The sequence below is a fragment of the Apus apus genome, chromosome 2 (assembly GCF_020740795.1).
Source record: "Apus apus isolate bApuApu2 chromosome 2, bApuApu2.pri.cur, whole genome shotgun sequence".
NCBI classification, from domain to species: Eukaryota; Metazoa; Chordata; class Aves; order Apodiformes; family Apodidae; genus Apus; species Apus apus.
In genome coordinates, this window is record NC_067283.1 from 59,429,687 (window position 1) to 59,444,470 (window position 14,784).

At 40.8% G+C, this 14,784-nt stretch overlaps 1 protein-coding gene across 2 annotated transcripts in view; it reads left to right on the forward strand.

Moving 5' to 3' along the window:
* The window catches only part of LOC127381637 (collagen alpha-1(XV) chain-like), a 133,996-nt gene that overhangs the window by 92,550 nt on the left and 26,662 nt on the right, over window positions 1-14,784 (forward strand). For both annotated transcript variants that reach the window (XM_051612185.1, XM_051612186.1), the window contains exons 15-22: window positions 506-571; window positions 6,917-6,979; window positions 9,840-9,917; window positions 10,037-10,072; window positions 12,142-12,195; window positions 12,276-12,335; window positions 13,628-13,696; window positions 14,058-14,099. In XM_051612185.1, coding sequence (XP_051468145.1) covers window positions 506-571; window positions 6,917-6,979; window positions 9,840-9,917; window positions 10,037-10,072; window positions 12,142-12,195; window positions 12,276-12,335; window positions 13,628-13,696; window positions 14,058-14,099 — 468 coding nt within the window. The remainder of the gene's footprint in view (window positions 1-505; window positions 572-6,916; window positions 6,980-9,839; window positions 9,918-10,036; window positions 10,073-12,141; window positions 12,196-12,275; window positions 12,336-13,627; window positions 13,697-14,057; window positions 14,100-14,784) is intronic.

Here is a 14,784-nt window from a genome sequence, read left to right on the forward strand (position 1 = left end):
CAGAGGCAAAGAAGGCACTAGGTATCTCAACCTTCTCATCATCCTTGGTTGCAGTGTTCCCCCCCACATCCAATAAGGGATGGAGATTCTCCCTGATTCTCTTTTTACATGAGTGAGCAAGGCCAGACAGATTACTATCTTAGAATGCCAGTGACATATTGGAGTAAACCATCACTTTGATCTTTATCTCACTGAGAAAAAATTGCTTCAGACTGCAACATTTGGTGTTATAGTTTTAAAATTAAAAAGGAGAGTCTGTTAATTAAAGTTTTGAAAGTATTCTGAGATTCTTACATAAAAAATGTAAAACAAATGCTAGGTTTTGTTAGTCCAGATGTCTAATAAAAATTACAAGTAGAGAGCCTTTTCTGTGACCTTATCTGTGGTTTTCTCCCCTGAGTTAAAAAGGATGCTTTAACTGGCTATACATTTCTAAAAATGTATGTGTGCCCTAGATAATCATTTTGGTATTTGAAATAACCTGTTCCTTAACCACTTTTTTTAGCTACTACTCAATGATACATATGGAATTTTTAACTTTACTGGAATTGAAGGACTACTTGGGCTTCCAGTGAGTATACACTGCTTTATTAAATCTTCAGATTTGGTCTGTCTTCAGTGTGTCCTTTTAAGTATCAGCTAGAGCTGGGTTTCCTATGTTTTACAACTGTTCTCCTGCTTCAGCTCTAAGTTCTGTGGAAGTACTTTAGGGCAGAACTGAATTCTGTGTGAATTAGTTGTTTTTACACATTTGTATGAAAGAAAGGAACTGGCTTAGCTCTGCGTCTGAACTATATGCTCAGAATGACCAAAATGTGGAACTAATGCAAAAATAGGGAGGAAGATTTACATTGCATTTCTTCCATTTTTTTTCTACGTTTGTTTTTCAAGTCATAAAATGTTGGAATAAAGTTTTTTGCTCTGCTAGAGATGACTACTAGGAATGCTAGGCTTCTGTGGATGAGTTTAGTCCCACAGCAATTATAGCTGTGGATGAAAAGCTGGAAATTTCATGAGGGAAAAACAGAGGGGAAAATTCAGGTTCTGTTTTGCAGCTAGGAATATAGCTGCAAAATATTTCAGTAAACATTTGAAATTCTGAATACTTCTTGGTAATGTTTTAAAATTCCTAGGCTTAATCCAAAGAGATATCTAACTTTTCCAGGCTGTGGAGTCTATTCAAACTTGCCTGAAAACCTATGATAAATTGTACTTTGCTAATTTTTAATCCCCTCCAAACAAAGCATCTTACTTCACAGCTAGTTTCATTTGTGGACTCTCATTTATGTATTTAATTTTATCTGTTTTATTCTTTGTGGACACAGTTGTGTTCCTCACATTCAGTACCTCAAGGAACAAAGAAAAACAGAATGTGTATACTTGATAGCAGAATTTCAGTCTACATAGCCATAGTTTGAAAAAATACTGTGAATCTTTTTAATACAACTGCCCCAAAACAAATATTTACTAAATTTGTTAGTGAAGTGGGAAGAAGAACATTAGCTCAAATAACAGCTTTCAACCTTTAACTGTTAGCCTAGCATGCCTCTTTTCTGCTTTTCACGTGGTAGGATAACATCATATTATTGTGGCTGCATCCAGCTGTGCTTATGGTAGAACAGCTTTCATGGAAGAGTATTTTGATGTGTTTCCTGAAGACCCGCTTCTCCTAATCCCTGGACATAACAGGATGCCAGGATAGGATGGATCTTCTTATGTGGGCTCTGTTACTGCAGGTAGTTGCCATTCAAGCCTAAGCTGACAGGTTCTCGACATAGACTGCTGATGCAGCAAAATTGCATTGGTTGGTAACAGTTATTACAGTGCCAACAGAAAGAGGTAGGTTCTGTGGCTTGAAGCACAGTTCCAATTGGAAAGGTCTTTGAACCTCAGTCTCTGAGCTCACCCTAGTAAGGAAAGTGGTGCAATCTCACAGGTAATACACATCCAGGTGATCTGAACTAGAACTAAAATGTGTCTCTGCAGATACCACAGTGGGGCAATCTTAAATGTGCTCAGTACAAATCCAAAGCCATGTCTCTATTCACAGCCAGTTACACACTCTATATTCTATCACAGAAAAGCAAGAACAAATTGGCAAAGGTAGGAGGGCTACTGTCATGTCTGTGCTGGACCCTGGAAAAGATTCAAAGGAGGCTGAATTAGGGTTGCATGTGTGTCGCATGTGGAAAATAATCACCTTTCTTCAGCCTTTCCTGCATCTCTGTCCCTTCCGTTTTGGAAAGTAAATGCTAATGTCCTAGAAAAAGTTACAAGCACGGTGCGTTACAGAGTGAACACAGCTTTACCACTGGCTGAATGAAGATCTTAGTCCAGTTTCAGATCAGTTAATATTCACAAATTACACGATACATGAAAAATACATACTGTTTTGCAAGTCTATAATATGAGTTTGTAAGAGGCTGGTTTTTTGCAGGGTCCAGAAGGCAAACCAGGTCTAGTAGGATTTCCTGAAAGTATTCTATTCCTTGAATTTAAGTAATTATTTTTCAATACAGTGCAATATCTAAAAAATTTCTATTGTACAGAATTTAGACAAAGTCTAATTAATTTTCATATGGGAGACTGTAGGTCTTTATGGAATCAAGAGCTGTGGCAGAAATTAACTATGCCAGAAATGAAATATGCACATCTTGTATTTCTGCTTATTTCAGATTCACTTTTGTAGTTTAAATCTAAACGTAACTGACTCTGATGAAAAATTATTTTTTTTTTACCTAAGGAAAAGACCTATGTCATTTAAGAGGAACAAATGGACGTATAAAAGTAATTTTCATATGTATTTGCGTTTGTATTATTCTATAGGATTTTTATGCCACCACTAGAGCAAAGCCCTATGAGGTATACTCCCTTTTTTATCCTTTAGGAAACATTTATTTTTTATAATAACGTACCAGTGCCACCACGGAAGCATCACACAATCATAGTATCCAGAAGATGCCTTATATTATGGTACCTATCTTATGTGCTCAGAGTGCCACATTGTATAAACATTATCTGGCTCATGAGTTCATATAGTATCGTTTATAATATGATAGAATTATTTTCCCTTGTTATGATTGTTTTACAGTTCAGATGCATGCATGTGGTCTCAGGATCCTTTGTTTATGTCTGAGAATAACTAAGGAGAAAACTGGGAAAGCTAACAAATGATCATAGAATCATAGAATCATAGAATCCTAGGGGTTGGAAGGGACCTCGAAAGATCATCTAGTCCAACCCCCCTGCCAGAGCAGGGTCACCTAGAGTACATCACACAGGAAGGCGTCCAGGCGGGTTTTGAATGTCTCCAGCGAAGGAGACTCCACAACCTCTCTGGGCAGCCTGTTCCAGTGCTCTGTCACTCTTACAGTAAAAAAATTTTTCCTGATATTCATCTTAAACCTCCTATGCTCCAACTTGTATCCATTACTCCTTGTCCTATCACTGGTCTTCACTGAAAAAAGCTTAACTCCATCGTCTTGACACTCACCCTTTACATATTTGTAAACATTGATGAGGTCCCCCCTCAGTCTCCTTTTCTCCAAACTAAAGAGACCCAGCTCCCTCAGCCTTTCTTCATAAGGGAGATGTTCCACTCCCTTAATCATCTTTGTGGCTCTGCGCTGGACTCTTTCAAGCACTTCCCTGTCCTTCTTGAGCTGAGGGGCCCAGAACTGGACACAATACTCCAGATGTGGCCTCACCAATGCAGAATAGAGGGGGAGGAGAACCTCTCTTGACCTACTAACCACACCCTTTCTAATACACCCCAGGATGCCATTGGCCTTCTTAGCCACAAGGGCACACTGCTGACTCATGGTCATCCTCCTGTCTACCAGGACCCCCAGGTCCCTTTCACCTACACTGCTCTCCAGCAGGTCAGCCCCCAACCTGTACTGGTGCATGGCGTTTTTCTTCCCCAAATGCAAAACTCTACACTTGCTCTTGTTAAACTTCATCAGGTTTTTCCCCGCCCAAGTCTCCAGCCTGTCTAAGTCTCTCTGAATGGCAGCACAGCCTTCTGGTGTGTCAGCCACTCCTCCCAGCTTGGTGTCATCAGCAAACTTGCTGAGGGTACATTCTGTGCCCTCATCCAGGTCGTTGATGAAGATATTGAACAACACCGGTCCCAGTACCGACCCCTGAGGGACTCCACTAGTCACAGGCCTCCAACTAGATTCTGCCCCATTGACTACAACTCTCTGACTTCTTCCTTTCAACCAGTTCTTGATCCACCTCACTGCCTGATCATCAAACCCATACTTGATCAACTTATCTACAAGGATGCTGTGGGAGACGGTGTCAAATGCTTTACTGAAATCAAGATAGACCACATCTACCGCTCTACCATCATCTATCCACCTAGTAATTTCCTCATAGAAGGCTATGAGGTTAGTCAAACATGACTTACCCTTGGTAAAACCATGTTGACTGCTCTTGATGACCCCCATCTCCTTGATATGTCTAGAGATAGTGCCAAGGACAAGTTGTTCCATTACCTTTCCAGGGATGGAGGTGAGGCTGACCGGTCTATAGTTACCCGGGTCCTCCTTCTTGCCCTTCTTGTAGACTGGAGTGACATTTGCTATCCTCCAGTCCTCAGGCACCTCTCCTGTTGCCCACGACTTACCGAAGATGATGGAGAGTGGACTAGCAATGACCTCCGCCAGCTCCCTCAGCACCCTTGGGTGCATTTCATCCGGACCCATCGATTTATGGATGTCCAGATTATGCAACTGAGCTCTAACCCAATCCTCATCTACTATGTCCTCACCTATCTTGACTACTTCTGGGGTTATATGAATCTGGGGCTCATGGGAAAAGCCTGCAGGAGTAAAGACAGAGGCAAAGAAGGCATTCAGCACCTCTGCCTTCTTCATATCCTCTGTCACCAGGGCACCCACCTCATTCAGCAGTGGGCCTATATTGCCTCTGGTATTAGCTTTGTTGGCTATGTATTTGAAAAAGCCCTTTCTACTGTCCTTAACCCGACTTGCAAGGTTAAGTTCCAAGGAGGCCTTAGCTTTCCTAGTTGCCTCCCTACATTCCCTGACAACATTCCTATATTCCTCCCAAGTGACCAGTCCCTCCTTCCATGATCTATAGATTTTCCTCTTCCACTTGAGTTTCCCCAGCAGTTCCTTTTTTAACCACGCTGGTCTCCTAGCTCCCTTACTAGATTTTCTACCCATTGGGACACACTGATGCTGTGCTTGCAAGAAGTGGTCCTTGAATATTGTCCAGCTATCTTGAGCCCCTTTACCTTCTAGCACTCTGTCCCATGGGACTTCCCTTAACAATTGGTTGAGGAGGCCGAAGTTTGCTCTGTAGAAGTCCAGGGTTCTGGTCCTGCTGGAAATTCTGTTCCTCCCACACAGGATCCTGAACTCCACCATCTCATGGTCACTGCAGCCAAGGTTGCCATTGACCACCACTGCTTCAATAAGGCCCTCCTTGTTGGTGAGCACAAGATCCAGCAGCGCTCCTCTTCTAGTCGGCTCATCCACCATTTGCATTAAGAAGTTGTCATCAATGCATTGGAGGAACCTCCTAGACTGTGAAAGGCTGGCTGTATAAGTCTTCCAGCAGATATCGGGATAGTTAAAATCTCCCATGAGGACCAAGGACTGCAGTTGTGAGGCTGCTTTCAGCTGCCTGTAGAAAGCCTCATCAACTTCCTCATCTTGATCAGGAGGTCTGTAGTAGACCCCCACAACTGTGTCACCCATACTACCCTGTCCCTTAATTCTTACCCACAGAATTTCAACTCGCCCCTCATCAGCCCCTGTACAAAACTCAATACATTCTAGTCGCTCTCTCACATAAAGAGCAACTCCACCACCTCGCTTCCCCGCCCTGTCTTTCCTAAAAAGCACATAGCCATCCATGGCCACATTCCAGTCGTGTGAGCTGTACCACCATGTCTCTGTTATTGCTACCAGATCATAACCCTTAGACCGCACACAGACCTCTAACTCTTCCTGTTTATTCCCCAAATGATTTTGACAAAATACTGCCAAATTGCCCAAACTTCTACAGAAAGTTGTTTACTAAGTCCTGGGTAGTGTGGACTGCATAGGAAGCCAAAGAAAGGGGAGAAAAATCTCCTGAAAAATACTTTTCATTTTAAAAAGAGCTGATAATATTTAGAAAGTGATGTAATGAATTCTAAGCCTCTCTATCTGTCTACAGACATAAAATACCATTCTTGTTCTTACCTTGGGTCTTTCCTATCTCTCTTCACTAATGTAGGAATCATGTAGACTTGAATTTAGTTCTTGGTGGGTAAAAAAAAATGCTTCTTAATACACTAATAATGGAAGATTTTAAAATACAATGTGAGCTGAGCAGAATGCTTTCACCACAAAACAGATAGAGAAATAATCTAATTTTCAAATATATAATCTCTATTTCAGATAAAAATATATTTTTTAAGTACTGCTAAAAATATAGCTTCATAAATTCTGTTGAAAAACACGCTGGCTGAATGATTGCAGGGAGAGAGAGAATAGAGTAGAAGAAACATAATTTTAGGCTGAATTTCCACTCTTATTAATGTTTGCATATTTGTCTTTGTGAATGTGTGTACCATCTTGTGGGAAACAGTTCCTCTCCTTCCCCACATAAGTCCCAGTAGCCTCTGTGACAATATCGGCTCGTGACAAATCTACACTGTGATAAACAACAGGGTTTCTTTTTTTTTGTTCTTTTTAACAGATTCTCCCCATATGATACTTGTTTTAAAGAATGTTTTGATTCACACTGCAATTTAGTCTTGAAAGAGTTCTTAGATTGCAACTAGAGTAATTCAAGGTCAAGTTTTCTGGTTATTTAAAACTGCATTGAGTAAAATGTCCTAGCTCCATATTCTTAGCAGATTTTACCATGTATTTGTGTACTTGTTTTTGCTTAGGGCCCTCAGGGACCAAAGGGTGATACTGGTTTGCCTGGATCACAAGGATCCAAAGGACAACAGGTAAGAGAAAATGCATAGGGAAAAGTACATCCTTCAAAATCTCGTTGTTATTATTTTTTTTTTCCTCGCATTTGATTGGGTTGTCTTTATCTAATTGTGAGATAACTGAACTCAGTTGCAGCACAAGGTGGAAACCTCTGAAGACCATACACAATGAAGGTATAAGATTAATCGGCTAACCCATGTTACAAATTGTGTGACTCATCCAACTGAACTCCCTAACATACACAGTGTCCTTGCAAAAATCAGAGCATGGTGAGCAGAACTTGCTGCTCCTGGTCTTTCTGCTCATGGAGCTGAACAAGCACCTTTTGCCAATCTGGGGGCAGTCGTCCTGGTGGCAAATCAGCGGTTGTCACAAGAGGTCAAAAAGCCTTGAAGTGTGTGTGTGTGTGACACGGACGTGTGGTGGAGGGGGACTCTCCCATTGAAACCACAGGATTTCAGACTACAGCTCCCTTGCTATCCAACAACCTTTGTATAGCAGTGTGCTGGAGGCAGCTGGAGTACACAGTCTAATGTCCCAAGTCTTAAACAATGGTTTATGACTGAAGGATTATGTGTGTTTATGTGTACGACCACCACCCATTCCATGGGAGGTGCTCTTCTCACAGAACAAAGGATTTATTACCTTTTGATGAGGTCGTTCTTAGGTCGTAACTAGTGTATTGATTGGTTCTTAACAAACTAATAATGTTAATTAATTAAGAAAAATGTAAGGGAGACCCCCAGGGCCCACTTCATATGTAAATTCAAGATTTGTTAGTGCCCAGGGCTTGCTTTGCATGCAAATCACCAGATGAAGTCATACAGGCTTAGATCCAGGCCTTTATTGCATGAGTTCTGACCTCAGAGCCTTTGCTTTTCTTCACATGTTGTTCCCAGTCTGGCCATGTAGCCATTAGGCACCTGGGTTTGAAGATAAGCAGACAAGGACAGCAAAGCACTCCTTCCTGCCAGTGAGTTGGGCCTGTCCTCCCTACCAGACATAAATTTGCCTACTTGTCAGGACCAAGGCACAATATCTGGTTTAACACTGCTTTTCTCGCACTCCTCTGCAACAAAGCACAATCTAAGTTCTGTTTTCCCACAGTGGCGTAGAAATGTCTAGTGGTGATCTGGCCAGTGGTGAGTTGTTTGTAGCTGACAAGTTGTCCTAGACACTGAGAGCTGACATTCCAGCCCCAGTGTAGAAATTCTGCAGTGCAGTATGCACTTATCAGAATAGGTTTGCATAAACATGAAACATGAGCTGACCACTTCCTGCAAGTCTGTTGTCCACCCTGGGATCTTAATCAACAGGCAAAATAAAACAAGTTTTGTGTTTTCCTCCTCCTTTGGTACAGAGGGCTTTGCCTACAGTTTTCCATTCCCAAAGAAAGTATAAAACTTTGGGAGCTCTCTCCTTAGGATTCCTTCTCTGATTTCTTCACAATGGGGTTTTGTAGCACTACTGAGAGGTGACTAAGAACTGCTAATCTGTAAATGTTGCAGCTGTTGTTCTGTTCTTCGTCCCCTTCTCATCCACCTGCAGGAAGTAGGGGAGAGGAACAGCCAAGTTATTACAATCTTCAGCATAACAAAAAGAAAAACAAAAACACTTTCTGCTTATTCTTTGTAAGTAGCTGACCTCATTTTCTCACATGTAATAGATAGGCTTAGAAATTGTAGAATCGTAGAACAGTCTGGTTTGGAAGGGACTGTCTAGTTCCTCCCACTAGAACAGGTTGCTCAGAGTCCCATCCAACCTGGTCTTGAACGCTTCCAGGGATGGGGCATCCACAATCACCCTGGGCAACCTGTTCCAGTGTCTCACCACCCTCGAAGTCAAGAATTTCTTCCTAATGTCTAGCCTAAGTCTACACTCTTCCAATTTAAAGCCATTACCCCTTGTCCTCTTGCTACAAGCCCTTGAAAAAAGTCCCTCGCCAGCTTTTCCATAGCCCCCCTTCAGGTACTGGAAGGCTGTTCTAAGGTGTCCCCAGAACTTTCTCTTCTCCAGGCTGAACAACCCCAACTTTCTCAGACTGTAATTAGCCAAGTGAAGTAGCCAAGTGTAGAATATTTATTCTCAAAGGCCACTATTTGTTCTCAAATATAAGACATGCTGAGGGACATTGAGCTGAGGCAGGTTTAGCTCATGAGGATGCTTCATTGCTCAGAAGGAAACATCTCAGGGCACAAATACCACTCGCCTTTTGTCATAAGGATTCCTGTCTTTTATGGGATGCATAAAATTATCAAGCTCAACTTCAAAACTGGTTGGATGGGGTTTGGGTTGTGGGGGTTTTTTTATTTGGGCTTTTTGCTAAGTTTTTTTTGTGTGTGTGTGTGTGGTTTTTTGTTGTGTTTTTTTTGTTGGTTTGTTTGTTTTTGGGGGGTTTTGTTTGTTTGTTTTTGTGTTGTTTTTTTTTGTTGTTGTTGTTGTTTGTTTGTTTTGTTTTTTGCTTCTGCTGTACACACTGGAAGGAACTCAAAACTTTGAAGCCATTATCCTTTCTAGTTACCAAAAACACAGGGGTGTTTCTGAGGCTGTTTCTGAGGCATGAACACCAGGTTATGCTCAAGAGTGATGAAGCTGGGATCCACAATGAAGCTGCACAGACACCTAGGAGCATTTTGGGAGATGTACAGAGGCAGAGTATTTTTGGTGTGCTTTATTATGTTTTAAGAAAGATCATCCCTTTTCTTCCCCAAAAACAATCTTCATCCTACTCACATCACATTGTTATCACTTTATGTTTGATATCAAAGCATGACTAATCTATCATGCTTTGAACAGCAGTAAAGCTGCTTTGACTACTTCTGAGTCACTGACAACTGCTTTGTAAACACTATAAAACAACTTTGATAATTGCAGGGTGAAAAGGGAGAACCAGGTGCTACAGTTGCTGCTGATGGATCTTTAACTGAAATACTAGGAATAAAAGGGGAGAAGGTGAGTTAATACTGTGTGGTGTTTCTCCAGAGTGTTTGGTGCCCTTGTTACCAGCCTCCTCTGCTGGATACTGTAAGAGTTCTCCTTGACATTGCTCTGTGCTTGTCTGTCCTCAACAGGGTGAAGCTGGAGTGGTGGGACCAGTGGGACCAATGGTAAGACATTTCCTAAGAATTCTTTTTTTTTTTTTTTTAATTTTGCTTTGGTTTTACAGATAATAGTAAAAGTAAAGGTATTTAATTTTTAGCTTGTTATTCCTTCTGTGTTGGGATGATAAGCAGTATTCATGCTTCAGCATGATCAATGTCCTTCAGAAAAAAAACATGGTTGCTACATATGTGGTGCTGTAAGCTACTGACTTGTTTCAGAATTTAAATTCTGGTAGCACAAGGGTATCAGTTACTGTTTAAACAGACTGAAATATCATCAGAAACTCACATAACTTACAACTCTGAGTGAGCTGGGTTTGCTTAACCCTGAAGATAAAAGGCTGAGAGGAGCTCTTAATTGCTCCCTGCTGCTGCCTGAAAGGGAATTATAGACAGACAAAGTCAGGTCATTCTCAGAGGTGCACAGGAAAAAGACAAGTGCCGATGATCACAAGTTACAGCAAGGGAAATTCCAATTAGATATAAAGAAATATATTGACAATAAAAGTGGTTAAACACAGAAATAGGTGCTCAGAAAGATGGTGGATTGTGGAATAAGGTGTTGAGCAGCATGACCTAACTTGGATGTTTGTCTTGCTTTGAGCAAGAGGTTGGACTAGATTAATTCTAAAGGTCTCCTCCAGTCTAAATTATAGGATATTTCTATGATTTATACTAAAACAACCAACTACATAAGGCTCAGTTTTTGTCAGTGCCAATAATTTGCACCTGCCTTCGATCTGAGGAAGCTGCAAATCAGGCAGTAGAGTTAGACCATTTACCAAAATCAGGATTTAAAAGCTTCTTTCAGGTACTTGGCCTGATATTTTTGACTGAACACAGAATGTTGTATCAAAACACAATAAATTAGTTACATATAAGAACAGTTGCTGAGACTCAGTAATGTTAGAAGAGCAGTTAATTTCTTCTAGTATAGTCTTCTTTCTTCCAAACATCAAGGATATTAAGGGTTTTTTTACTTCTGCTTTTGATATAGCCTGGTCTCTATTATGCCTAAGTGAATGTTAGTAGGTGTCATTTCTGTGCACCTAGGTGTGCAGGAGATTTTGCCATCAGTTTCTGTGGTCTTTAAAATGGACTATGAGTGCTGAGTAACTGCTTTCTTATACTATGTATTAGAATATCTTGAGGGGGCTGTCCTGGCTAACCAGAAGGGGAATTCCTTGTATAACTGCAAGATGAGTTTATCCTTTCACCTCAGAGTCATAGAATAATGTAGAATGGAAGTGAACTTCAGAAATTATCTTGCCAAAGCAGGTCTACTTAGCTCAGGGATTTGCCCAGTCAAGTCTTCAACATCTCTTAGGAAAGAGATTACACAGCCTCCCTAGGCAGCACATTCCAGTATTTATCATAGAATCATCCTGTTTGGAAGGACCTTGAAGATCATCAAGCCCAACCATAACCTAAATCCCCAAACATAACCTAATTTATCTGTTCAGTGCTTAAATCATGTTGCCAAGCAGTCTATCTATTTCTTTTAAACACTTCCAGGGATGGTCACTCCACCACCTCCCTGGGCAGCCTGTTCCACTGTCCAACCACTCTTTTGGTAAAGAAATTCTTTCTAATATCCAGCCTAAATAACCCCTGGCACAGCTTCAGGCCATTTCCTCTTGTCATGTGATAATTCACTTGAGACAAGAGGCCAACTCCAACCTCCAAGGGCCTGATTAAAAAATAATTGGAAAAACAAAACAAATTAGAAAGAAATCTACAAAGCATAGACCACTAACTGCCTTTTCTTCTACTACTCGATACATTAAATTTTTCTTTGATACACAGTGACTGAGTTTTGAATTGCACACTCTACAAAAGGCTGAGAATTCAGACTTCACTAAAATAACCAGTCTTTTCCAAGCCAGAGCGAGGCCTCAGCTTCTGAGAAAGATTAGCTGAGCAAGTAGAGAGGACATTCTGTGCATTTTGTGCAGACATCCATAGACTGATTTTTAACACAAATATAAAACTGTGCCTCTCATTCTAAATAATCAAATGTATGTCAAATTTGTGTTCCATATATTCCTTAGAAACACTTTTTTTTTTTTGTCTAGGGACCAATAGGACCTGCTGGACCTAAAGGAGAACTTGGTTTTCCAGGACGTCCAGTATGTATTATGCTCTCAAGTGGAGTAAAGATAGAGGAGATTGCTTTTGACACATACTACAGTATTTTTACTTATTTCAGGGCCGCCCAGGACTGAATGGACTGAGAGGTATGAAAGGTGATCGCGGCAAAACATTTACTGTAAGTTCTTGTTTATTGCAATTAGTTGGGAAAAAATTCTGTTTAAATCTTGAATCAAGTCTGGTTTATCTGAATTCCTTTACAATGATGACAGGATTAAAAACCTGAAAGTATCTAGAAATAATAACATATATTTCTGCTGTTTTTCCCATTTGGTAATAATAATTGAAAGTCAATTTCTGGGTCCATCTGGACAGTTACTGCAGATATGCATAGTTGTATCAGCTTCCAGGTGTAACAGTTGTATGTGTGGTTACGTGATAGCATCTGCTTTAAATAGCAGATGATCTGGGTTTGCAATTCTTTCTGTATATGACTTGCTGATCCAGGCCATCTGTGTGAACCCTCATGGTGCGAAGGTAAGCTCCTAGCTATCTAGCATAGGTACAAACAACACTTGACCATATCATAGTGAAGTGGCATCTACTCTACTAGCAAGGAGATACTTGCTAATATCTGCTATCTGCTTTAGCTGCCATTGACTGTATCCAGAATAATGACAACTGCACAGATAATAATGCGTCTATTCCCACCTACAACCTGTAATTATGGAATGACAAATGATGAACCAAGGTCCTGGTGTTGCAAGTCTGTTATTCTACAAGACTTCATGCAAGTGGTCACATGGCAAGCATGAAGACTGGACTACAGAACAATAAACATTGCTGAACATAAGCAATACATTTCACAGTAGCAGAGTAATTTGTGTGGTTATTCAGATGTCAATGTCTGGTACAAAAAAATGGTGCCCATACAGCAGCTAATATTTAATCTGCATCAGAGACACGCTGGGACAAAAAAAGACAACGGTATTTTATTGTGTTAGCACAGAAATCAAAATGTAGGGATCATGAGAGGTGATCTAGTCAATGAAATAGTCACTCCTCCTGTCTAGCAGGGTTCCTTGAAGGTGCTAATCAGTGTTCAGTTATCTGACCAGCACTTGAAAATATCAGCAGTATTGAGAATTCCAGACCAGTCTCAGCTATCTGATGAGATCCACTGCCTTTAATTTATTTTCAGTCTTCAGTGCTGTGGGCTCAATGGTTTGCATTGTTTTTTTTTTCCCCCTGGAAACAACCACCTTAGACAACTTTATTCCTGCAAAGTGCTTCAGGTTAAAAAGGAGGTTGGTGCCTGTAACTGAATGCTCAGTCTCCCCTCAAGCTATCATTAAACTTCTTGGTTAAATGGGGCTCTCTGAGCCCTTTGACCTCCTTTCTGTAGGCTTAGTTGTATTGCATGTTAAAAGATGTGTCTAATATCTTCCTTCTTTCACTTTCTCTTACAAGGGCCCTCCTGGCTTGCCTGGACCCCCTGGACCCCCTGGTCCTCCAGGACGTATAGTTTATATCAAAGGAGTAAGTACAACAGGGAATCAGTTGCCGGTCTATCTCTGTAGCAGAAATAAGCTGCTCTAGAAACAGTTTGCAAAATGAAACATCAAAACTTGTTTCATGCAACACAGTTTACCTTGCATATATGCATAGGAAGGGATCTCTTAGCCAGAGCCACTGTCATGTAAGAGTTTTGCCCTGCACACAGAGTGGGACCTGCTATCTGACCTGTGAGAGCTTCCAGACAGCAAGCTTGGCTCTCTTCTCAGGAGGTGTTAATTTTTGTTTCCAGGATTGGGCCCATCATGTCTATTAGATCTGTTTGGTGTGTTATCTGCTGTAGTATACCTAAGTTCATTGAAATTTTCCTTCCTGTTTTCAACAGACTGTTTTCCCAGTGTCTCCCAGACCTCATTGCAAAATGCCAGTAAGTCACATATAGAATCTGCATTTAGCAAAATGCGTGGCCATGACAGTATGTAACCAGAGTAGCTATATATGTAACCACAGTTGCTTTGCAGCTTTTCTTCCCCTGCCTTCTGCTTTGCACAAGAGATGTGTTCTGCCTAGTCTTCAAGATAACAGATTTTCAAGGGTTTATATACACAAAATTAACCATATTAACCCAGCGGGTGTTATATTTTCAGAACATCCTGATGCAATTTTTGTTTGATGAATCATGGAAATTACATCCTGCAATGAACTGTGAACAGAGTTCAGTTATCCAATTCTTTCTCCATTCCAGTTATTTTTTTCTTATTTTCAAGAAGCAGCTCTTGTCTTACACCATAGTAGATGCAGTGAAACTCATCATAACCCTACCCTTACTGCTAAAGAAAGATGGATCCCAGCTTATGGATCTTTCTGTTAATTAGAACTAAATAGTCATTACTCTGTGGTAATTTTACATTTCTACAGTTTAGATCTATCACCTCCATTTCTTTGAACTCCTCCGTCAAATCTTCCTGTTCCCACTGTATAACATTCCTGTGTGGTAATCACATAGGTCCATAATCACATACAGATTAGCCTCACCTCTGAAACCTGATTGTACAAAGCCTTAGCAACCCAAGGTAGTTGATCCTGCTTTGAATCTAGACAATCTCCATACA